General features: G+C 41.4%; 1 protein-coding gene across 1 annotated transcript; it reads left to right on the plus strand.

The window, feature by feature from the left end:
• gnas (GNAS complex locus) lies at window positions 1-26,589 on the plus strand. The gene is made up of 12 exons (XM_056422575.1): window positions 1-3,125; window positions 8,182-8,254; window positions 11,636-11,690; window positions 11,785-11,904; window positions 15,658-15,755; window positions 18,810-18,864; window positions 19,334-19,407; window positions 19,613-19,671; window positions 19,770-19,890; window positions 22,738-22,868; window positions 23,528-23,595; window positions 24,099-26,589. Exons 1-12 carry the CDS (start codon window positions 2,987-2,989, stop codon window positions 24,243-24,245), a joined length of 1,140 nt encoding a protein of 379 aa, XP_056278550.1. The 5' UTR covers window positions 1-2,986; the 3' UTR covers window positions 24,246-26,589.

A 26,589-nucleotide genomic window follows, 5' to 3' on the forward strand; every position in this document is an offset into this window, starting at 1 on the left:
TTTGTTCGAGAGGAACAACGCACATTGATGAACACTTTAAATTAAAATGTAAATGCACCCAATTACAGCTGCATTGTCTGTCCCCCTGCCAGCATGTACAGGCTGAGTGTCCTAGAGGAAAAGGTCATGCCAAAGTGCAGTAGTAATAAACTACAATCAATTATAGTCTATAGCTGACAATACACAATAGTTCGTTAATAAAAAGTTAACAATAGATAAATTAAAAAAATTGCATATATATAAGCGAAACAAGAGAAAATATCAGAGATTTCACATACATCATATTGCACACAGATATATTGCACATAGGGGCATTAATTAATGAGCACATGATAAGGTTTCATTCATTCATATAACATTCATTCATCACATATCCATGACAGTACTACTATCTATGAGCACAAAAGGCTCTGGTGACTCGAGGGCCACGGGCAGGTCTCTGTTTGATGTACTCATTCAGCGGAGGAGGTGCCAGACCATTTAGGGCTTTGTAAGTGATGCTGGCTTCTTTAAGGCTGATAGGGTTGTTAAAACTTTTTAAAACTTATGTTTGTTCAGAATGTGGCAGGATGGGTTTGCGGTTTCTTGTGAAATACTTTGATTGCTCACTTATTCAGAGATTCTATGGCTTTGAGCGTTGCTGTGCACGTGAGTGACCAGCTGGGCAGACAGTACACTAAATGTGCGAAGATCATGGAATGTAGGAATGTCCTGCTGCGCTCTCTGCAAGCTGTTTCTGATGTGCCTGAAGTTTAGTAGGTTGAATTTGATGTAGCTCGCTAACTTTTGGACATAGCTCTTAAAGGTATCTTAAATGTGGCCCTATGATATTCATCCATGTATCATTTGAGTAATTTGAATATAACATGTATGTCTAAATGTTTATTTTTTCAGAACTATTATTATTATTATTACTAATCATAGTATTGTTGCTGTTATTATTTGATGGTGTATACAAAATCCTTCAACCAAAGAAATAACTACTATTTCTCCACTTTCAGATGCCATGAAAGGTTCACCTCTGGGCTGTGGCTAATTGTAAACACAGCAAACATACACGTGTTGACTCGTGTCGTCGTGTGTTGAACAATAGTCAATGTGTGTGTATATGTGTCCGAGGTGTCCTCTGTGAGTGTAGCTGGAGCTCTGGGAGCCCCTGGCCCGGCTGCTGTGCGCGACGCCCATCCTCCGTGCGGTCGTTTTCTTTGAAGAGGGCGCCGTTTTCTCCGCAGAGACCCGCCGGTGACGCTGCTCCGCGCCCGGGCCACGTGACGTGACGAGGCGAAGCCGCCTCTCCTCTCCTCTCTCGGTCCTTCCTTCCCAGGGTTCAATGAGCGCCGTGTGGCCCCACCCCGTCTCTCTTCGGCGCTGTCTATCTCCTCAATGTAGTGGGCTACTATTCTCGGAGAAAGAGAGAGAGAGAGAAAAAAAAGCGAGAAAATAATAACCTCCAATAATTGGTTATTCCTGCCTTTCACCTTCCACGACCAGCGGCCGGGAGGGGAGCGGCCTTCGGGGTGGGAATGTGCTGCTACAACAACCCCGCGTCCTATTTTTTTGTCAATGTAAATGCACATGCAGTCTCAAGCCTGTAGCCTATTTACCCACCTCGGATTCAAGAGGGACATTGATATACCTGTGTGTGTGAGAGTGTGTCGCCACTGTGTGTACACACACATTTAGGCCGTATGTGGGCTTTATAAACCGAGCCTGACAGCAGGGGTTGCCTTTTCACCTGCGAGAAACGGGGATACGTTTCGAGGGATTTTTTTTTCGCATCTCCGTCACGTTTCCGTTTCTCTTCTTTTCTTCTTCTCCTTTTTTTTTTTTTTTTTCAAAATGATTTTTCCTTGAAGGGATTCATCGGGGCCGAGTCGGGAGTTTAGAGGGGGGGGAAGTATCGGTGCGCAGTTTTGGAGGCTCGGTGGTGATGTGAGGGGCTGATAACACATTTCAGCTACAAAAGCGAGGGGCAGGGAGAGAGAGAGAGACGGAGAGAGAGAGAGAGAGAGAGAGAGCGAGCGAGAGAGCGAAGGCCCTTTGGAGGAGAAACACAGCCGTCACAAATAAGGAGGACAAATCGTGGGGGTATCGGATCGTTTCGGAGTTGGAGGTGGTGGGGCATCCGGCCGAAAAGACAACCGCAGTGAGTTTGGAGCTGTTTGGGGTTGATTTGATGCAACGAGTGAAACGGAGCCGGAGGATGACGACGGAAGCGCTGAGAATATCACACATGTAGCTCGTTGGGCTGTTAATATTGTTTTCCTTCCTCCTTGTCAACCCTCCTTGTCAACTCCCTCCCGACCAAGACAGCCGCCGGGGACACGGGAGAAATAGACAGAGAATAAGTGCACGCCTTTTGGAAACGTTTATCATGAACGAAGACGCGGAAACGAGCCGCGCCGCAGCACGGGAGAGGTTTTCGGACAAGCCGAGTTCGGCTCCTTGTCACGGCTGGCAGTGAGACGCAAGACCCGGGCTTTACGGAGATGCAAATTCGGCGGTTTGTTCTGCCTCCGTTTGAGGTGAAAGCCAGATTTTTCGTGTGTTGACACACGTTGAGGATTACAATTGTTAACGTGACACAGTTGACGAGGGGCCAACGAGCGGCGGGGGGAACGAAACGCACACAAAAAGCCTCCAGTGCACGTGAAGGAGGAACAGCTCGAGCAGGATTCAGCTAACCGAGAAGGCGGCCTCGGTGTAGTCAGCCACAGTATCCTGCCCTTTCCCTGACAGCAGAATACGCGTTATGGACACATAATTTCTCCAGTGCTGCACCGCGAACGGGTTCTGGAGCAGGCCGGGGACGTCGCACGGGCTACATGTGGGTGGCATTGCTACCAAAATCCGCATGTCAAACGAGGGGACTAGACTAGTTTAGTTTTTTTTCTTCCTTTCGACATAAACCCCCTCCACCTCCACTTCTTCTTCCACCTCCACCACCTCCTCCTCCCCTGGAACCCCCTTTTTTTCTTGCGGGAAGATGGGTTGTTTGGGCAACAGTAAGACTGAAGACCAGAGAAATGAGGAGAAGGCACAAAGAGAAGCAAACAAAAAGATAGAAAAGCAGCTCCAGAAAGACAAACAGATATACAGAGCGACACACAGACTACTACTTTTGGGTGAGTTGGCTTGTCATTTTGTTCTCTATGCTCGCTGCTTTACAGGCAAGTTCTCTGTCTGCACAGTTTGAGGCCTCCCTGCATAACCTTCTGGGATGTTGTTTTGGGAAACATTGTCAACAGTGTGACTTTGCCATTGCATAAGGCTAAAAAATGCAGCTCTGTGCTGGGTTTCCAGCATGTTGCTGTCAAATTAGCAGTCTACCATTACCAACAAAAAAAAACATGCTGAGGCTGAGTCAATAAGACATACATACACATATGTATGTGCTATCAATCTAAATGTATAAGTAGGGTTAACGAGATGGGAGAAACGACCACTTGCACCAATACAAACTGAGTTTATTGTCATTTATACATGTGTTTAAACAGAGCATATATTATGAGTTTAGGACTACATGGCTTGCTGTGTAGTTCAGTGGGTTTCCATGTCGGCCGGAACATGTCAAACTAACACTAGTTTAACATTATCTACAAGTTTGTCAGAGTGTATCCCCATACAGTGTCTGAAGTGAAATACAAAAGACCTACCCAATGAAGCAGTGGACATGTATGAGACTCAACATGTGGTTTTGTGTGATAGTGGGTGTGGGTGTGTGTGTCAGAGTGAACTGGAGGTGGGCTGGGTCTCCACATTACATAAGAGACGAGTAAGAGTGTCTCACTTCCCCTGCCGTGCTCCCTTCTGTACCCTCCTCATATGTCCATTCGCACCACTCCTAGGAATCTGTGGTGTTCTTTATCAAAATCATAATATTTTATTCTTGCGATGCCAGCAAGTATTGTACGGCACGCCTGTATTTGATGTTGTGGAGGAAGTTGTGGTGACTTAAGGGAAAGCAGAAGGACAGGACATTCATTAACACTAAAACAAAGATGTCTGCCGTAAAGTTCGTCGTCTTTCATTCATATCATCTACCAGTTTGACTTTATCACAGACTTGTGGATCTGGAGGCTGTTGGTAAGATTCTGCCTATTTTGAATGATGTGTTAAAATGGCAAATGAAGCACAAAGAGTCACTCAATTCAAACCCGGTGCAGCTGAAAAACAACTGAATGCCTTGTGCTCAGCTTGTTTTCATGTTGGGAACAGACATGTAGTGCAATCTATATTCTAACCATTGATAACGCAACAAATGTAGAAATTGTCTCGAACCACAACATGGTCAGTTGCTTTGGTGTCAATCTGCATGTTAACTGTAGTTGGCACTCACACATTGTGGCCATCTATCTGCAGAGCAAACCTTATAGATAGATAGATAGATATATACTTTATTAATCCCCAAGGGGAAATTTGTCGTGACAGTAGCAGCAACACACAAGAGTAAAAACAAAACACAAAATGTAAGAAACAGGGATGAAAGATATAGAAGTATACAAGTAAAATAAAAGTAAAATACAAAACAAAATATATATGTAAGGTAGGGTTATAGTGTCTCTCCACCTTGTGGATCATTGGATTACGTTGCTCAGCCAATTGTAACCTGCAACTAGAACTGCACCGGTTATTGGATTAAACCGATCACCTATGACAAGTGTTCGTGGGTTTATGTTCGTAAAGTTTGCTTCACTTCAAAGAGTGATGCCTACAAAGGGAGTGATCGCACAAAGTATGTGTGGCATTAAGAGCGAGCAGTTATTTAAGTCCCATCTTGACAAAGTAACATGTTTAAAAAATACTAGGGTCTCTATACTGAAGATGACAACCTTCAGGTTAACTCATTTTAACCGAAAGCCATATATTGGTTTCCATCTTTTAAACGTGTGTATATATATATAAATTAGGGCTGTGAAACGATTACAATTTTTATTCGGATTAATCACAGGTTTTTGTGGATTAATCATGATTAATCACATATTACCGATATTCTCGGTATATTTTGTGAGAACATAGAGATTTATGACAAAAGACGGATATATACATTTATACATTCTTCTATACAATGGTGCTGCAACTCAGCAGTTATTTAGCAGTTTTCTTCCATATGGAACATTAATACATCTTCATCCTAAACAGAATGTTTAACCCTCCTGTTACCTTTCGGGTCAATTTGACCCCATTCAATGTTTAATGTCGGTGTTCTTTGGGGTCAATTTGACCCCAGGCTGTTTTTCACTGTGTCAAACATATCAGAAATATCAACTTTTTTATTTATTTAAAGGGCTATTTAGGTAGTCAACAAACAAACATAAAGTACCTCACACTTAAACTTGGGAAGCAATATTAATTCTAATAATTTTCTGGAGGTTTTAATTGCTGGGGTCAAATTGACCCCGAGGGTAAAATATGTTAGTAAAGGTAACAGGAGGGTTAAACAGAACATTTTTCTCTTGTTTGTCAACCATTAACTCCACCATGATACAATCTAAAGGTGGACAGATTGACAAGTGACTTTTTTTTTGCTCGGTCCCGATGCGCGCGCACGGAGCTCTGTGGCGCGCCAGACGGAGATCGATAAGTGTTAACGCAACGCGAAGAGACAGAAATGACATGCTGCTGTGGAGATACGATCAACAACAGACGTTTAGTTTAATAAAAGAACAAAGACGTGCTATAGAGGGGGGCGGGCCAATCTCTTTAATGTCATGCGATCTACCAACACTACGCCGCGATCGACTGGCAGGTCGCGATCGACGTGTTGAGACCCTGATCTACAGGAAGTAAAAGTCGTAACAAGGTTTCCGGAGGTGAACCTGCGGAAGGATCATTACCGATGAACAGACCGTCTGCATGAGAGCGGACAGAGTTCAGATTGAAGTGGTGCATTGGAAGCTCATTTTGCAAGTGACTTTTTTTTCGTCCCGACGACCAACAACAGACAGATTGGAAGCTCATTCTGCGCATGCGTTAAATGCGTTTATTAAAAAAAACTAGTTAAACCTGTAATTGAATTAACTGAGTTAACGCGTTATTTTTCACAGCACTAATATAAATAAATAAAATTGTCACCCAATCGGACTCATCTGGACTTTTTTGGGGTCAAATCATTGCAAGTATTGTCATTGACGGTACGATTCTAATGCAATATCTCCCCATAGCAATGCATCCTGTCCACACAAAGTTTTGTAAATTGTTGTTATATTGTAATTTAAGTTGCTGAAAATGGTAAATTGACTAACCGTAGTCATTCCCCAAAATCCCACACGTTTGAGTTGATTAGAGTTCATGACTTATGTGATGTCTTGCACTGTTTACATTTGTGGTAACAGTGGTAACTTGATAAGCCGCGTGTCTTTCCATGTCTCTGGGTTCAGAATGGACAAATTCATCACTGATATGTTCAGGCGATTTTTCATATTTATAGATGGACCAGATCCATCATTTAACATAACGTGTACTAAGGATAATGTTTCCTAACTTCTCTCGTAAAATAAACAATATTGAGAATACTGGTAGATAATAACATAATCCCTGTTGTCCCTAGTCTGAATCATGATGGAAGAGAAATTCACAGTTTTGGAATTTATAATGTAGGTTATTTTGTGCAATTTAAATGAACTACTGTAGTTTTAAACTTTCAGTAGCCTGTTGGATGATGTCTTGGTAGTTGATGCACCACTGACGACCAGAATCCACTCTGGTTCTTCACTATATAGTGTGACTATAGGTACTATGGGTGGCATTTCTTCTTCACCTTGTAGTGCGGTAAAAGACAGTGAGGTGGGAGAGAGGAAAAAAAGCGGGGACATTATGACATGAGGTCATCAGTTAGATTTGAGAACATGATGCTTGCTGAGCCACTAAAATGCCCGAGTCTCTGACTCCTCTGTGGCTTGTCTGATGTGTCAGACTGCCACAAATGCATCTCGGGGGTGGGAAACATTGGCTATTAAAAATAAACTGTTGCAAACTGTTAGTCAAGATACTTGACAATAAGATTGTCATTTGGAAATTCTATTTGCGTTTATCTAACTTCATAGATGTACTGACTGATGTCCATTTTTCCACGAAAGGTCCAACTTAACCAACGATTAAGTCTCTGTTTCTAAAATCTCACACCTTATTGTCCTTCTATAAAATCTTAATATTGGGAGACTATCCTCAGCTATAATCCTGTTTTCACAGGGTTGTTGGGAAAAGGTGTCCGTACATTTATCAATACTCAAAGTCACCGGAATCTCAGCAGGGCTCAGCTCGTCTGTGTGGAAACTGAATAGCAGCGAGTTCATCCAAACATGTCCCTTAGTTGAAGCTGAAATGTTGTCATAGATTTTATAGTTAAACATGATCAATATTGTCTTGACGTGAGACTTTTGGCGATGAACATAATTTAGATATACTGGCTTGAAAATGAGAGGAATTCGTATTTTATTTAACAAACACGCGACATTAATACACACGGCTGTAAATGCATCAGAGATCCAAGTGGCCATTTCCCATCCGTAGTCCCTGGACTGATGTTGCATACATATAGATATTTAAATAAAAACGGTTATTGAAATGGTTTAAAAGCATGGAAAGTATTAATAAAAAAACAATATTAGTGTTCATAAAAATAAATCCTAAACCTCACGGTCTTCACTTGTCGGAAAAAGACTTTATTAGCGTGTTAGGATTGATTGTGACAGATTGGTGCATTTTAAAACCTAACTATTACTTGTTTTTTACAATACATAAACCGTACAACTTATTTAGATCCCTTGCTCAAATAATTGTATGATTTTTACTCTCCACATGCTTTTGAAGGGATGTATTTAAACCCACTTTTCATGATAAAGTCTAAAGGTAGTCCTCATCAGATCTCAATCTTGTGGTTGCAGTATCAAGACGCCACTGTCCTGGCCTCTGTGCCCAGTTTTGCCAAATAATGTCAGTCATGTATGAAATCTGCTGTTTGTCCATTGAAAAGTTCCTGTTGGGTCAGAGTGATTTTACAGCCGAAAAAAACCTTTTAGTGAGTTACACATCCTCGTATTTAAATATGGGAAATGAGACTACTGTTCACATATTGTGAAGTGACATTTCAGACATGTGTATGGGCTATATTTATTATGTGAGTGTTGTTTTACATGTCAACGGATTCCTAATATTGCTTCTTTCATTTCTGTCGCCCAGGAGCTGGAGAGTCAGGAAAGAGCACCATCGTGAAACAGATGAGAATCCTTCATGTCAACGGCTTCAATACAGAGTGAGTATATGTGATATGAGGGAAGTCTTGCTTCTAAAGTGGCCGAACATGAGGACGTATCCAACGGTTGCAATACTTATCCATGGAATGGTTTGCTATATACTGATGGACATTTCTGAGGAACCTTTAACATGCGTGTCTGAAGTGTGGACTTCACAGGAATTTGAAATAGGATTCACTCTTAAGTTTTATATGGCTGCTTTTTCAGAATTAAAACCATACTTGTCAGCCATTATGATATCAATTTAGTCTTCAATAATTTGACCACGTATTTCTCCACCAGAGAAAGACTTCTGTGTGCATAACCAATGCTCAGTAAAAGATGGTGTGTTTGCTTCGTCAGACTGCAGTGCAGAAATGGAAGTTTGACCCTGAAGAGGAAAACTCAATCCTGGAGTGTTGGAAGTTGTGTATTTAATATGCTGTGTCAATATCGGCCTGCAGAGATGACAGACACTTGATTGTTTTGACCAAAAGTCACTATTGAGCTAATCCACCGGCCGCTGGCTGGATAGCAGCTCTCCAGAAGGTTAACACGCATGCAATTCTTCTGACCAAGTCAATGCTGTCTAACCTCGGTACGGAGCAAATATATATTAAGCTTAAAGTAGAATATCATGTCTGCACCTTTTCAGAAACATCTGCAACAAACAAAATATACCGTTTACAGAAGAATATTTTTTTTGTAGACGCCCAGCCCCTTATTGCCTGAAGTAGACCCTCTGCTGCTTTTGTGGATATACATTTTCTTAATTTGTCATCCAACTCGAGTACAAAAGATTACAATTCATTTCTCTTTTCTTTTTTTTCCTGCGATGGGGGATGTTCACATCTTTGCATGGTTAAACAACACTGAGCAATATGTCAATACAAGTCCTCGATAACGAGACGCGTGACTCGTGCGATGTCACAACTTCCAGTCAGATCTGTCACATTGTTTGGGTTATCTGGATGTTTTTCTTTGCCAAACCATATATGGCTGCTTTTGTTTCTTTGTGTAGTAAACTCAATGCTGAGGTGAACTGCAGAGCCTGGTGGTAATCGTATGTGGGTTTGTCAGTATTATTCATTATAAAAGTATTGCTTTAACTTGAACGCTTCAACTTTCCAGCCACTTTTCACATTTGACCTTTTTTAGTTTAACATTTGCTGGTTCCAGCTTCTCTAATGTTCTCATTTTATAATTGTTAAATATTTAAAAATGCAACACAAATGTAATATCATTGTAAATTGCCTATAATTTATTTTCCTTTTATCCTGAGATGGGCTTTTTTTCTCACAACTTTTTCTTTACATTGTAGAGACTAAATGATCAATTAGTTAACTGATTTGTTTATTAATGCGTTAAGTTCCATGCCATTGTTTGTGTGAACACATTTTAATTTGTTTATCATAAGATGTTACAGACAAATCAATATAGTGACACACTGACTTATAACAATAGTATTTACAGAGGTATTTAATTCAATCCTTACCTGCATTCATTCACCTTCACATACTTTTACCAGACACCATCGATGAAGCATGTTGTCATGCCTCTCACCATACACAGGCATGCAGTCCTACTCATGATTGGAGAGCGCCACACACACACACATGTGATCTTTAATAACCATCAGGTTAAAAACGTAAACAAGGCCTTCTAAATTTCACTCCTAACCCAATAAAGGGTCTTACCTCCTCTTTTCGCTCTTTCTGTTAACATGTGTCGATGAGAGTTGAACAACTTTAAAAAATGGGAGCAATTCTATTTTAAGTCGAATGCATGCAGTAACATTATTTAGTTTGAGGTGTTCCTTTCTTGTCAAAAGTACGGTTGCTAGTAATTGTAAATATAATCCTCTCGTTTTTATGTTGATTGTTGCTTCTGCTCGAGAGCAAATTCTGTGACCAAAATCAATTTAGTATTATTGCAGCGGCATGGTAAACTTGGCCAAGGAAGGTGTGTGTGTTATAATTTGCATTTTTTAATATAATTTTCTGTGTTTTGAGTTTATATGCAAGAATACGTTCTGTCCCACGTTGGCAACTCTTCACGCTGAAGAGTCTGCACTACTTCAGCGTCTTTGACTGTTGGTGGCGATATTAACGTGTCTGCATCTGCAGGTCTAAACTGCTACTACGACTGAAATCCTTTTTATAGTCCAACCATGAAAGAGAACCAGCTCCTGTGTGGACAATCTGCAGCATGCTAAATATATGCGGATGTATTTGTGTGAGAGTAAGAAACCAGTTCCAATCTGATGCAAACATGCAGCTCCAACCTGCACTGTTGGCGCATTGACACCCTCCTAATGGAGTCAAACTGTTGGGTGGCATTGTGAAGAAATTGTTCGGCTCGGTTTTCGATAACCGAATGGATGAGTCAAACTAATTAATGTAAATTGGGACACATTGCATGCATTTGGGAGTGCAGCGAGTCCCTTGGGGGGGAAAAAAGCAAAAACTGGCACAGACCAAAGAGGCCCATTTTGCCCTTTGTCACTGACATATAACTATTGTAAACACAATGCACTGTTGTCCTGGCAGGTTCAAGGTGAAAGATAGACTAACTTGCTCTCTGGTTGCCTTTTAATACAAACATGCCTGTCACAGAGAGTCCAAATGTCTTGTACAAACAACGATCCTTCACAGCATACAGACATCATTTCTCTAGCGCGTGCCAATGAAGGTCTGTTTACCCTTCCCAGATCAAAAACAATCCCACTGCAGCTCACTGAAATGCACCATATCACTGGAACATGGAACTCTTTCTTTTTTTTTTGACTTCACTAAAACAATACTTGCTCACTAAACTCTTGTTTGTGACCAAAACAAGAGCAGACCATTCATGATGGCTGGTGATAAACAGCTCTGACACTTTGCAGGATCCCCTCGATTCGACTGACGATCGACAGCATACATTATATGTTTTGTAATTAAATCTAATTTTTGTCCCTTCAGATTCATCCCATTATGTCTGTTTAAAAGAAAAAGAAGAAGCAATTTTCACAACCAATTTCATCTCCAAATATTTTCTGTGATAATTGTAGTTTTCTGTCATGTGTGAACACTTTCTACATGAAACTGTCTGCATAGGCGTTAATGTGTATTCAATATGGTTTATTTTAAGGGTGCTCTCCAAACTCCATTTAAGTTAAATACCAACGCACCCCTGTAATAGTGGTTTAATTGTTTTGTTTCTCTGTATTAGGGGACTAAAAATGTGCATCAGAATCCACAGTGGGTTGTAGGTCTGCCTGTGATGGGCAGTGGATATCAATGTACTGTGTCTTTTTCTCTTTGTATTCCTTCCTGCTGTGAAGACACTCCTAACTGTGTTACTGCTGTATATCGATAATCCCTAAAATGATTGTCACTGAATCCGAGTGTCTGTTTCAGAGAGAAGAAGCAGAAAATTCACGACATCAAGAATAATATTAAAGAGGCTATTGAAGTAAGTAGCAAACACCAAAGCAGCACTGGATACTCGTGTCCGTCTTCCGTCTTTCTGTCACGCACACTTAATGTATTCTGTTTGTTTGTTGCAGACCATAGTAACAGCTATGAGCACCCTGGCACCTCCAGTGCAGTTGGCGTGCCCACAGAGCCAGCACCGGATCGAATACGTGCTCAACCTCGTCAGCCAGAAGGACTTTGAGTTTCCCCCTGTGAGTAGTAAAACACACACACACACACACGCCAAAAAGAAAACACCTGATTGTAGTTGTTGCCCTTTTTACCATGTGGCCTGTGGTTTAAACTTCAATTGGAACTACCATGTCATTAAAGTTGTGTCCACCCCGCTTACCGGTTTCGTTTATGCGTGTAGTTTTGCGATGCAAAATTAAAAGATTTCAACGAACTTCCCCCCCCCTCGCACTCAAAGTGGGCTATTGGTTATACTCCCTTATCAACGGGTTCAGGTATCCTCAGCTGTGTGCGTTTCAGTGTCTGTTGGAATATAAATAGTCCCAAAGTCCCAGGTGATGATCCCTTGACACGGGTAGCTAACACTATTAACGCTACTAATGACCTGATGGTTAAAGTCTCTGAGTTTAATATTCTCAGTGGTGCATTCCTAATTGTCTGAGCCAAGAGACTAAACCTGGGAGTCTCTCAGTTTCTCCACAGCCACCTGCAGGTTGAGGCTTAATTCCCATTTCACTTCACTCAAGTCTAGTCTGAATATGTTTTATAGCTACGGGAATTAATTTCCTTTCAACCTCTTGCCACCACGACACTCTGCACATGTCCGTGATGTTGCCATTGAGGTGTCTGTCCGCCCAGTGAACGATAACTTCTTTAAAAGTATTCCAGAAGTGCTTGTACAGTAGATGTATAGACAATCCATGACATTGACCAAAATATACCTTGTTCAAACTTAAAATCTCCTGGTGTTTAAATGCAGATGGAAGTGTGGATTACTTTGAACAGTCTTCACTTCTTGTGGGAAGCGAGGCTTGAGAGCGGCTGAGCAGTCTTGTTATCACAACCTCTCTTTGTTTGCTTTTGAGGAACACTTTAATCTGTGCTTGAACTAAATTTCCACACTGTAATCATTCAGTTAGATTTTCTTTTTTAAACTGATGTTCACACTGTTGATGGGAAATTATGAAAACAATCACAGCCCAATATGTTGCATCTTCAGAAGTCTGAAAAGCTGTAATGTTGTGTTTTGTCGGAAATTAGCTCAAAAACACCGGCGTTGTGCTTCGAGGGCACAGAGTTCATGTTAACAGTGGCCATGAGTTATTGGAAGATGAGTATTCTGCTAATTAATGCATTCATCGGCGTAACTGCTCGCATTTAATGTATGATTGTGATCATGGAGGGACATCAAAGGAGCCTTTCCTGTCTTTCCAAACCGTCATGGATGATGAAGACCTTCAGCCAACAGTCCGACCAAGCCAGTGCCCACACATGAGCCCTGCCGGAGTGTCCTTGAGCAAGACGCGTGTTGCTTTCCAGCACCATTGGTTCCGTTTTTAAACCGATGCCGCGCTCTGACCTCCTTGTGGGGATTAATAGCGTTTCATCTCGTATCAAGGATTTAGGTCTTTCTGCTCGCCCAGTTTGAGGTTTGTTGTTGTTCTGTAATGGTCACTGGCCAGAAGAGAAGAGAGGCTCTGGAAGAGGGAGAGCAAATGGCATGACTGATTTATAAAAGAGTGCTGTGTTTGTAAACACATGATGAGTTTGCCATCATGGAAAAACTCCACGATGAAAGTTGTATTCTTTTAACATGAAAGTGACAAGATTTGTCTTGCTAACGGGTCGATACTATTACGTGAGCGGTAGTGTGAAGTAACTGAGCCAAACGAGGATGGAGAACCGAACGATAATTTGATTAACTGATTAGTTAATGATCAGAATATTAATTTAACTATTGTCCAAATCAAGTCATTTTATGTCGTTTATTTTTCCAGCAAAAATGCTCAAGAAAATTTAAGTTTTCAACTTCTGAAATATGAGAACGTGATGCTTCTGTTTGTGTTGGTGGAATAAAACAACAACGATGTGAAGACGTCGCTTCAGGCTGTGGGGGATTATAACAACATAACATTAATATTTATAGACTTGGTTATAAGATATAACTAAGTTATTGGATATAGGAATGCCACTTAATTATTTGTTTTCAGTTGCTATCTGGCTTTACTCGTTTGGTTGGTTGACTTGTTTATGACGAGCATAGTTTCCGAGTTAGAAATCCAGATGGTGAAGGTCATTTCACTTTTTCTGTGTGTGTCCTGGTGTGTATTGGTCTGGTGGTTGTGATGGGGATGTAAGCCTCTTTGCAAGGTTAGACCAGAAAATCAGCACCTAAGGCAGACCAGAGCATATGACCAGCGCGTGACTCCACAACACTGGTGTGTATGGAGGGGACTGTGGTCTGGTTGTCTCTTCTGCTTTACTAAAGATGGGTTAGCAGATAGAAACAAGTATCACACATAGCTAATTGATCCATTTCATTATAGTTGTACATAATCTAGTGTGTGTGTGTATAAGAGCAAGACAGATGGGCGTCTGTGTATTCCCATACTGGAACCCAAATAAATTCCTGTGTTTGACCTGCATTTCTGAGACCTGGGACCTGAATATGTGCACACGTCAACCACAAGGTTTCTGTCAATTAATGTTCACAGCTGTAGACGTGCAGCAACCACTGCTGAGTCCTTCTGGTTGGCCTCCACTATATCTGGATCTGCTAGTTTTGTAGTTTAAGACAAAACTCAAATTGACACCAAACACTTGTGTCTGCATAGATGACAAAGAAAACAAGTGTGTTGGCACCACTCCACTATTAGACTGCTTAGCACTGAAAGTTGCTCTAAATATATAACACTTTATGTACAAGTACTCCTTATTATTATTTTTTTTAAATATCTCTGCCTGGATCAATGTGTCTTCGGCAACTTTACAAAATCTTTGAAATGAAATGCACAGAGGGCACCTGTTGCTCTCGCAGTATAAAGAGTTTGTGAAGTGGTTAAACATGTTGTGTCCCGGCGTGTAAAAGAGTGTGTGTGTGTGTGTATAATGAGCAAGATCGTATCACAGATCGGTTCAGCGCAAAGATAAAATGGAGCAAAAAACGTTGGTGGTTTACCACTCTGAAGTTGGTGTAAACCACCAAAGATTCTAAATGTTGTTCTTTTACTTTGTTATAGTCATCATTTGCCCTCACCCAAGGCTCAATTTCACTGAACAGAGCTTGAACACATCATAATGTATCCGATTGGAATCGTAAGCGGTGCTGCCACGGTTGCCAGCAGCTGTTTACAATGTCACATTGTCAGAGATCGGTGACTAGGAAATCATAAATGATGTCCTGTTCGCATATTCTACTGAACATCGGCGGATAATGATCGTCAGTGAAACTCTTTTCTCTCACTGTGATGGTTAAACTAATTAATCTGCAGTTCCATGAGAGGAGATCCGTACCGATCAGGTGAGAACAATAGTCTGTTACACCACTAATACTGAGGTGTCTCATCCTCCACCACTATTTACCTTTCCAGACATGCACACGGGCATCTCCTCGGCACAACGTACACGATATGTGCTGTCAACAAAAAGGCCTTTGCCCCGCTGCCCTCAGACACACAACCCCGTCCTCTTTTCTTTCTTCGAGCTGCCATATTCGGTGTAAGATGTCCATTAATTATCAGCTTGTCGGTTAACCAACGGTTAGTTGACCCTGTTTAATCGAGCAGAGACTGTAACATAGTTTTTCACTTAAAATACAGTATGTAATCGAACATTGCCGAGAGATGAAACCGAGTGGGTTTTGATCAGTGCATCAGATGAAAACAGACAAACACCGGTACGTTACTCCGGTTATTTGGAATGGTTATGTTACTCTTCAGTGGCTCTGACAGCCGCTGCGTCCTGTCATTCATGTGTTTCTTTTTCTTCCTTAGGAGTTTTACGACCATGCGAAGACACTGTGGCAGGACGAGGGGGTCAGGGCGTGCTTCGAGAGATCCAACGAGTACCAGCTAATCGACTGTGCACAATAGTAAGTAGCAGCTACATGGTAACGTGATCTTTCCACTGGTGGGTGCTTGTGTATACATACATACATACGCGTGTGCATACATAATGTGTGTGTGTGCACACGTGCATATAAACATATGTGTGCGTACACATACGTATATATGTATGTACATGTATTTATATTTTTTATATAGAAATAAACGCTTTTCCTGATATTGCGACATACTTTGAGTACTGTGAAGGAAGCGACTGCGATGCGATTTATCAATCAGACAGATTTATTCGAGGCTCGGTGGTGTGCCTCCAGTATAAAACATTTTACAGTTAGTTGTTATTACCGGTACTGCAATAAACGATTGTTATTCTTCTCTCCTCCTGACGCAACGTAATCAAAAGGAGAAGTCGTTATACAGATTGGACGGAATACCACAAACCCGCCTGACGTAAACTTTGGACAGCTTTACAGTAATGTGTTGTGTATCCCTCAAAATACTTTCTTGGAAGTACACGGTTCCTGTACAATCACAAAGGTGCTGTAGGATTTGGCTCTTTGGTAACATCTAGTGGCAGCTGCAGGACACCGCCACAAGCATTGTTATGCCCATTATGTAACTTCAGAGATGGGACTTGGGCCTCCATGTGCACCGAGCAAATGTTGTTCTGTGGTTTTACACTGGCGTTCAGGTCGGATTGTTCACTGAATAGCGAAGATAATCAAACATTCTCCAAACTGATGAATGGCAGTAAGTCCGTGCACAGATGGCACACATTAGAAACACCTCTGCATGTTCTACCATTATTTTACGCCAAGTCAGTTTGCATCGGACGATATATTTTTCTACGTTATCAGTGGAGAAATGCTCAAAGCCGAGCTGACCAGTTTATGCGGCTAAAGTGGTGACGGGCAGTGATCTCAAACATTTGGTGTTATCTGAAGCAGCCACTAAATTGTTTCTTTATTGACGTACATGTTCGTCATTGAAGACTTAATTAATGTCTGATCCAGTATGTCCTTCTCTGTGATGGTCTGGGCCCAACCTGTGTTTAGGACTTCTAACTTCTGCTCAAGCATCCGTCCCCCTGTTTGAGCTCCAAACATAACCATCTCATTGTCACCCTCTAAATGATACATTGGGTGTTTCATTGAGGGCATCTGAGAGCTCAGAGTTGACAGTTTAGTTCTCATTTCCAAAGGCAAGAGAGAGAAAAAACACTTTCTGATGGTGGACTAGTTTTCATGTAACAGCAGCAGTTGTCAGTGTTTGGGAGCCAACATGGCCGAGGCTGAGTCATCTGCAGATCAGAGGATGTTTAAAGGAGGAGAGGGGGGTGATCTGTGAGGAGGATCCCGGCGCTCCTCAGCTGTTCTCCGCGAGTCTGTTGCCTGAACCGCTTTTTACTAGTACATCTGGTAAATTAACTGCAAATCAGTGAATACAACATGCTTTCATGTTTGGCACTTTAGGTTGGTGTTTTTGAAAGTTTAAATGATGAGAAACTCTCCACCCTATCTCCCCCCCTCAGGTGGTTAAGATGGTACAGTCCAGTCTTTTGTTCCCTCCCTTCTCCCGCTCACACATCAGGCATAAAAATAAAAAAACTCAAGCTCATCCTGTTCTTGCTTACTTTTTCACCCAGGTCTTCCTTTTCTCCATCTCAATCCGTCTGTCTTCCTTCTGGATCCAGTCCAGCCGCACTAGATTGAGAGCGGATAGACTATTAATAGCGCCTGCGGTCGCGTCTCCTTGGTAACCGTGCTGAGGCCAGGGCGCGAGGGAGCTATTTTAGAAATCTGCTCTGTAATGTCAGACGGAAGGCACTAGGCTTTCATTCTGTCGTCCTCCTTCCCTTCTCTCACGTTCACTCTTATTTCACCTTTTCACGTGAGGTATTTTTCTCTCTGTCCAGCCTTTTCATCGAGTTTTCACTTATTTTTCAAAATATCACAGAATTCCTGAGATTCTCGTCCTGTTGTGAGATGACAAGTTCACTGCTCGTTTCCTTTCCCTGTGCCCTAGTTCACCTGTGATGCTTAAACATCAGCTCTGGGCCACCTCGCAAGTCTATAGCTTCATGAAACCGTTTAAAGAACCAGAAGTTATATTATTGGAATTATATTTGTATATATGATGATATGACGGTACATTACACACGTCAAGATCATTTTGTCCAGTTTTTAGGAGATCAAATCGTGCTTAACTTGGAGAGTCCTTCTTCCACTGACCATTTGTATGTTTTACATTTTATTTGATCTTTTGAAAGGGTTTGAAAAGGGGTCACTACAATTGGAGATGATGACACTTTAGTGTGTATGTGTGGTGAGTTTTGACTGTTTTTCAAACGTTGTCTGTCGACCACTGTGCACAGTGTTGGTTGTGAACTGATCAACAGACACTGGAGCAACTCGCCAGCCTTGTATTATCCACCATCTCTGTAGATTTCCGATTGGTTGTATTTTACATTGATGGATCATCTGAAGTTCAGAAGTCCTTTGGAAAGTGAAGATGTTTGTGATCCTGAAGGGTTTTGTGGGAATACCTGTCCACATGGTATTTAGTGCTTTCCAGAAGTTTTGAAATCCTGGCACATGCTGCAGGTGGCTGCCCATCTCCCACTTAATATCTATATCCAATATTTAAAGGAATTTTAGTGGCATACACATAAAGCTCTTTAGTGTTTTCCCTGAATGTTGAACAAGCAGGGAAGATGCCTCTCTTGAAGGTCACCCAACAATCTAAACACAATGTCATTTATGATGGTTTCAAAGGAAAGTCTCATTGTCAACATGTTGTGTTAAAAAGGTCTTTCTGTGCCACGTCAAATATCTGCTGTACTTCACATAGTTCACCCATAAACCTCAGCTGGCTATCTATTGAACCTTTTACTGAAACACGTGCGATGCTTTTTAAATAGTGACTGTTAAAAAGATGATGCTCGCTGCAGAAAAGCGCTCTGTCATGTTTGGAGTTCAAACTGTTCTTTTAGTTGTTTGATACTGATTGTGGTGCCTGAGCACATTTATATGAGTCTTCAGTAACGCATCCCCATAACAGTGTTTCTTCTTCTTTCTCCTCAGCTTTCTAGACAAGATTGACATTGTGAAACAGAGTGACTACACTCCAACAGATCAGGTGGGTGAATCTAACAACTAATATATACTACACTATGCGTGTATACCTTCTTTTCCCACAGGGGTATTTCAAATAGAAGAAGATTTAAAAGTCTTGTATCGTCATTAATAAGCTGAGTGATTACGCTCAAATTGAAGAACGGACACCAAGAGATAGATGGCAGTCGTGCGTTTTCCGTTTTGACCTGGAGGAGAGCAACAGCTTCTTTACATATCTTTCACAACCAGCAAAGATAGCTCGTATGTAGTCTTTTTAACCCAGGTTGCCCAATAAAGGTCTTGAAGTAGGGGCAGAATACCTAAATGTCTCGTATCCCAGTTTCTGAGTTTTTCACCATGACTTGTAAACTAAGTTCAGGCCACAGAAGCCATTTGCAGAGTCTAAAGCTTGCCCCATATTTGCTGTGTAATCTCATTCAAAATCCTGCAGGATATCTTTATGATTTTGGGAACATTTTTGTTTTCACCAGGATTTGTTGCGGTGCAGAGTTCTGACTTCAGGCATCTTTGAGACGAGATTCCAAGTGGACAAAGTTAATTTCCAGTGAGTAAAAACCCATGAAGGAAAGGGCAGTGACATAACAGTGTGTGTAATATATATATATATATACACACACAATGTCCTACATATCTTCAGTTATAATCATGTGCAATAACTCAAATATAAACAAATGAGAATCTAAGTTCTAGTTCCTCCTTATGATGGCAGTATTTGACCTGTCGGCACTAATGTCTCTTGTGTTGCACAGTATGTTTGACGTTGGCGGTCAAAGAGACGAACGCAGGAAATGGATTCAGTGCTTTAACGGTAACTTGTGTTTATTTTTTGCTTCCGCTCACTTCACTCAGCTCGTGTCTTTTTCTGTCCCGGTGTCTGATTTATTTCTGTCCCCCTCTCGTCCTCAGATGTGACGGCCATCATCTTCGTGGTGGCCAGTAGCAGTTACAACATGGTGATCAGAGAGGACAATCAGACTAACCGTTTACAGGAGGCCCTCAACCTCTTCAAGAACATCTGGAACAACAGGTGAAGAGACACAGATATTATAAGTGTGTTTTACAGTCAGTGAAAACGCATTGAACATGAGAGGAATATTTTAAATGTCTTGGGGAAATTTTTGTGCTGTCCTGGAAAATTATTTCAATATTGTCCTTTAGCTTAGATTGAACTCGCCCAGTGGTTCTCAAACTGTGGGGCGCGACCCTCAAGTGGGGCACCGAGGTATTACAGGTGGGGGGGGGGGGCAGTGCGGAGAACTTCACATATTACAAAGGTACGTGTAAATATTTACGTTACGGCGTTAATAGGTTACGCTTGTGTGATCATGACGTCACAGATGGGGCGCAGACCATGGCAGGGAAAAGGAATGCAGGCGCTGGTCAAGAGTGTCACTTCAATGGACACTGTCGTACACAGAGAAGCCTAGATGTGCCGTGAACTCCACGAGGGTTTGACCGATGCTATCAGCGTGGTCAATTTCATAAAAACAAGGTCCCTGAAAGCACCACTGTTTTCACTCTGAGGAGACGGAGCCTTCAGCTGTTTCACATGAAGCTCGAGGCTCTCAGGAGGAAACGTGTTGTTGAGTTCAGCGACTTTAAACATCCGTCATATGCATAACATGTCATACAGGACAGTATACAATTGAAATTGTACACATATTAATCTGCAAAGAAGAGATGGACTCTGTTTATCATTTATTTTTTCTTTGTAACGTTACACATGTATATACTTTTTGGGGTCAAATTTATTGATTCAATTATTATTAAATTGGCTGATTAATAATTTCTGATGAAATTGCCCTATCTCAGTGACATATTTGGAAAGCTGATTGAATTCAATCTTCATCTTCAAGGCAGAGAGCAGCAGCAGCTTCCTCAGCTGCAGACCAGATTTCTCTGAATCTGAGATGGGGGACACATATCACACATATCTGCACTAAGTTTGTTTTGCACGTTATTGTTTTGAAAAGATATTTAGGCTAAAACTCTTTATTGGCAAATATTTGAACTTGTTTAGTTTTTCACAGGTTGCACTTATTGTTATTATCTTGAAAAGATATCCAGTGCAAAACATGTTCATTGCAGCCACAATAAGCTATTCGCCAATTACTAGTTATTTTTTGCACCACTTTATTTACATTCTTTTTGTCTGATGGCGTAATCTGGTTTAATTTAAAATGATTGCAATGTTCTTTATTCTATTTGAAAAAGCACAGATGGAGGAGTCACACAATGTTGTTATTTCAATAATAATTCAGCATGGACCTTTCAGTGGGGCACGATCACCTGTCTTCCTCCAAGTGGGGCGCGACAGACAAAGTTTGAGACCACTGAACTCGACTGCCATCTGAAAAGACTACGCTATGTTCAGGATCATATTAATGTTCCAGTGGTAGTTTATGGATTACAGCTGCTCCAGAAAACACCCTCGCAAGCTGCAAATGTTTGTGGTTTAACCGAAGAGCAATGGTTTCATATACGCATTTGAAACCATTGCTCTTAAGTTCAGGCATTATTGAGAGTTTGATAATAATTAATCGGAAGCTGGGCTACAAAAAATTACTGTGTTGGTAGTCATGGTAAAATGGACCTGGACGTAATATCAAATGTTTTACCTTTTGCAGCGGAAGCTCACTGTGGGTGTGATTCGCCTCATTAAATCTCCATTAATCAAAAATCTATCTCCCGCCTCCAACTAGTCCAGAATGCAGCAGCTAGGCTTCTTACTGGTTTTAACAGACGACATCACATTACCCCAGTCCTGGCCTCTCTCCACTGGCTCCCTGTTCGTTTTAGAATTGATTTTAAGATTTTGCTGATCACTTTTACAGCATGTCTAGGTCTGGCTCCAAGCTACATCATTGAGTTGTTAGCCCCTTATGAGCCAGCACGCAGCCTTAGATCCTCCGGTGGGGCCCTTCTGGCCGTTCCGGAGTCGAGGCTTAAATCAAAGGGTGACCGTGCTTTTGCTGTTCGAGCCCCTCGACTTTGGAACGACCTACCGGAGGGGATAAGGCTCGCAGAATCAGTAACTTCTTTTAAATCACTTCTTAAAACCCATTTTTATAGAGCAGCTTTTGAGTGATCCATTTAATTTTTAATATACTTGTAAATGTAATATTGGTTTCTTGCTGTTCCAATTGTTTGGCTTTGACTCTTTGTGGAGCACTTTGTAAACATTGTTTTTAAAGGTGCTATATAAATAAAGTTATTATTATTATTTAATATCACGAGTAAAGAAGCTAAAGTGTAGTGTGATAAACTGATATGGATCAGTGACGTTAATAAACCTATACAAACCAAACTCTACTCGTAATCTCTCAGCATGTATACGGTTATAACCATAGGCTACACGCCTTTTATTAAATCTGATTCAAAACAAACCTCAATTAGTCATGCAGTTGGGATCCATCAAGGATTTTGTAGGAAGTTTCTAATGTCATCTGCAGGTGAAGCTGACCCCCCCCCCCCCCCCCTTTAAAAAAAAAAAAAAATGTGGAAGGTAATGTTTTGATTGCCATTTATTTATTTGTATGCGTGTTACTCGCATAACTCAAAAAGTATTAAACCGAATTGCATGAAATTTGGTGGGATTAGTTATTATCCGGAGACCATTTGATTAGATGTTGGGATTGATCGGGTCAAAGGTCAAGATCATGAAAAGGTCAAAATCTTCTTTTTACCATAGCGTCAATTTTTATCCAATTGGCATGCAACTAATGCCAAAATGTTCATAATTCAATGCCCAATCTGGTGATATGCGAAGGTATGCGCTCTACCGAGTGCCCATTCTAGTTTCTTCTTGTGTTCATGCTCTGACACAGCTGTATGGTCCAGTGTGATCTGATTCTTGGTGTTTTGCTCTCCTCAGGTGGCTGCGGACCATTTCTGTCATCTTGTTCCTAAATAAACAGGACCTGTTGGCAGAGAAGGTGCTGGCAGGGAAGTCCAAAATCGAGGAATACTTTCCTGAATTTGCTCGCTACACCACACCTGACGATGGTGAGCATTTGTTTCCGCCTCTCAGCAACACATATCCATATTAGTAGCTACGCAAATACAGCTGGCCCTTTTCAATATAGTAAATATCATTTTTGGAAACGGCTTCTTCATTTCATGAAATTGTAAAGTAGGGTGGCCAGCAGACTAAACTGCCGCAAAGACTCCCAGCTGGAAACTGGTCTCTGAAATGAATATGCCAAGATCTCCCAGTTTTCCACCACTTGTGCAAAATATGTCACATTAAAAATATATATATAAATAAATAAAATGCCTGGCTAGTCACAAGGACATTTTCCTGACCACACAAACATCCATATGTCCACAAAGCTAAACAAATGCCAACAAAAGTTCCTGACAGGGCATTTAGCGTCATTGACCACAAGAGGTCATCCTTGATACAGACGCCTGTATGTCAAGAATCTTTACAACTCCTCAACTTGTTACATAATTACTGACGATGTATTTTCTGACTACTATTGTAAGCTCAGAAATGCCATCCTGGTTGTTGTATGATTGATCCATTACTCATGCCTGCAAACTTGTCACCTTTTTCACCCCTCATGAGTTTGCAGATATGATAACTGTTTACATATTCTCCACCTGAAAAAATTACATATAATAAAAATTGTGGATTCAATTTCCTTTCCCTCTTCTTCCAGCGACCCCAGAGCCTGGAGAGGATCCACGTGTTACAAGGGCAAAGTACTTCATAAGAGATGAATTCCTGGTAAGTTCACTTAAACTTCCCCACTGCAGGACTGATAAAGGGTTCTCATCTTATAGGCAAAGATTTGCTTCTTTGCTCTGTAACATGCAAAATGTACACTTACATTGTTTTTCAAATATTTACGTTTTTTCAATATACACTGATCTACGGCTGTAAATACACAGTGGAGTGAATGTCTATCAATCCGCAGTGGAAAATAATCCCAGACAAATGCTCCATTTGCTTAAAGTAACACTGTCCAGCTATTTAAGGAAACTATTTTTGCCAAGAAACTATATATAAATTATCTTCAGAAGGAACAAATGGGTCTTGGTCTGAGTGAAACAGACAGGGTTCAAAGATGTGTTGACATTAAAAAGAAATGTATAGAATAATTTCATTGGCTGATAAACATGAGAATTGGAGCCTGCTGCTAAGACGACATCAAAAGTCAATCAGCAACTGCGTTAGTTGTAATTTACAGTGTAATAGTTTCTCACTTTTTTTTCTTTCTCCGTCTACAGAGGATCAGCACAGCGAGCGGGGACGGGAGGCACTACTGTTACCCCCACTTCACCTGCGCCGTCGACACGGAAAACATCCGCCGTGTCTTCAACGACTGCCGAGACATCATTCAGCGGATGCACCTGCGACAGTACGAGCTGTTGTGATGGACGAAGAAGAGAAGAAGAAAAGTGTTCGGCCAAAAACACATGAACTGGACTTTGAAAAACCCTGAGTCTCTGAACTCCCCTCTTCCACAGAAGTGTGTGAGCTCTTGTGAAGGAACGGGGGGCCAAAACACACACACACACACTTAAACACACCCTTAACTCAGTACTTCCCCTCATGCAAACTCCCTATCTGCAGTATACTGAGTTAGTTTGATGGAAGGGTTTAAGGGGTTAACACATGAATAGACTCTGATCTCCACCTTCAGCCATACTCCCAGCTCTACAGTGCTCAACATTCTATATCGTCCACACACACACACACACACACACACACACACATTCTCCTCACCTTTCTAGAGACGGAAATCGGCCCAGTCCGGACCGTATGTACTGCAGCGCGGAAGGTTTGAGAACGTTCCCTCTTGTTGAGGTCGGAATGAAAACGGAGGGAGCTATAACTTCAGTGAAACTCGGAAAATGGATAACCGTTGAATTATTGCGACTAGAGAACAAACATGTCGTAACGGATCAGCTGAACGCTGCATCCAAGAAAAAACCTAAAAAGCACTGTGCTCAGAACTTTACTCAAACCAAGAACACCATTCCTTCCCATCGCTCATGCACATAATTTCAACCACAGGATCTGCTCGCACACAGAAACGTTTCACACCCGCTTTCAACTGGACTGGACAACCGGTTGGTTCCGGTTATGTACTGATCAGTGATGGTTGAGCAGTTAGCTGATTTTTTTTTTCCCCCCCTTCTTTTTAGCACAGTGCTTTGAGATTAAACAAACTGAGTTACTCTGCCGCTGAGCCCCGAGGAGCAGCGTGACCACAGACGAAACGGACACAGGGTGTGTTGGCTCGTGGGGGGTTGGTGGGGGGGGACAGAGCCAACACTGATGTGACTCCCTGATGTGACTCCCTGATGGAGTCTAGACACGTTTGACAGACGACGGCGGCAGTCACTCGACTTCTCCACACATCTGTTTGGCCGCCTGACTTTGTCTTGTTGGTAGTGGAGGAAACCTTGAGTTTAAAACGAAAAGAAACGACGAAAATTACCAACTTTTATGGAGCCTAACTGTCGGAGGGCAGGAAGCCTCCTTCTACAGTACAGTACCATCATCTTGTCATGATTGACCCCGTTTCACTGTCTCCACAGCTGTTTCTGTCTGTGTAGACTTTGTGCCATTGTGCCCTGTGCGCTCTCTTTCTCTTTACTCTCCTTTTTTTTCCCGCTCCTCCTTCCCATCTCTACTTCTATCTTCCTGGCAGTGCTCTTTTGAAGAGGAAACTAAATATAATAATCCTGAAATATAAAAAAAAATATGACGACAACAAACGGGACACTAATGTTTTTTTGTTTTCTGTTATTTTGATACTTGTGTGGTGAAACGGCCTGCTCGCACCTCCCTGCCATTCCCTCCTCTCTGCCTTCCTTACATCTTTCCTCTTCTCACCTCCTTCCTCCCTGACCTCTTTCTCCTTTGTATGTCTGTCTTTACATTACTGCTGAACTATTATTCTTGTACAGACTGTAAAATGTATTATTTTGTACAACTTTATTGAGAAAAAAAAATTACTTTTAGAAGATCCCTGTGCCTTGATCACGACTGTACGTGTGTAATGAGCTAAAGTGGGTGTCATACTGCGCTGTATAGCTTGGCCAATCCCCTCCTAACTCCCAGCCTTTCTCTCCACTTCCTTCTCTCTCTTTCTCATTCTATATCCCTCTCACTCTTTATCTCTCACTCTCTCTCGCCTGTCCTCTCTCTCCTCGGTGACTGAGGACAACCATTCGTAGCTTTTGTAGTTTCTTTTTTTTCTCTCCCATACTTTCCCATTCTCTTATGATTTAAATATCTATTTTTGAATCCATATACTCCAAAAAGATAAATATATGAAATGTATATGGGTTTAAAAAAAAGTATTTTATTAGAATCAAATGAACCTTGACAAATTGTACACTTGATAGTGTGCATATTGCTATAACTTAAATGCTTTCAACTGAAGTTGTGTTCAGGTTTCTTTTGTTGTCTTTCAGTTGACATCTGCAAAGGATTTCTGTAGGGTTAAAGAGGAGTTGACAGATGCAAAACATTGCTTGTTTCTACATGAATCGTATTCTTTTGCTAAAAAAAAAAAAGGCCAAAAGAAAATGTAAAATAAATCCTTTTCAGTTAATTTTCTGATGCACTGCAGAGGCGGCCTGTACAGTATTAGCATCTCTCCTTTCAGAGCCCTGGTCCTCATTTAATGTGTACAACAAATATGGGTCTCTACTTTCTGAACAGAAGCTCTAAGAAATAAAGATTGTTTTTTGGTGCCGACAGCAA

Source organism: Pseudoliparis swirei, chromosome 9, assembly GCF_029220125.1.
Source record: "Pseudoliparis swirei isolate HS2019 ecotype Mariana Trench chromosome 9, NWPU_hadal_v1, whole genome shotgun sequence".
NCBI lineage: Eukaryota > Metazoa > Chordata > Actinopteri > Perciformes > Liparidae > Pseudoliparis > Pseudoliparis swirei.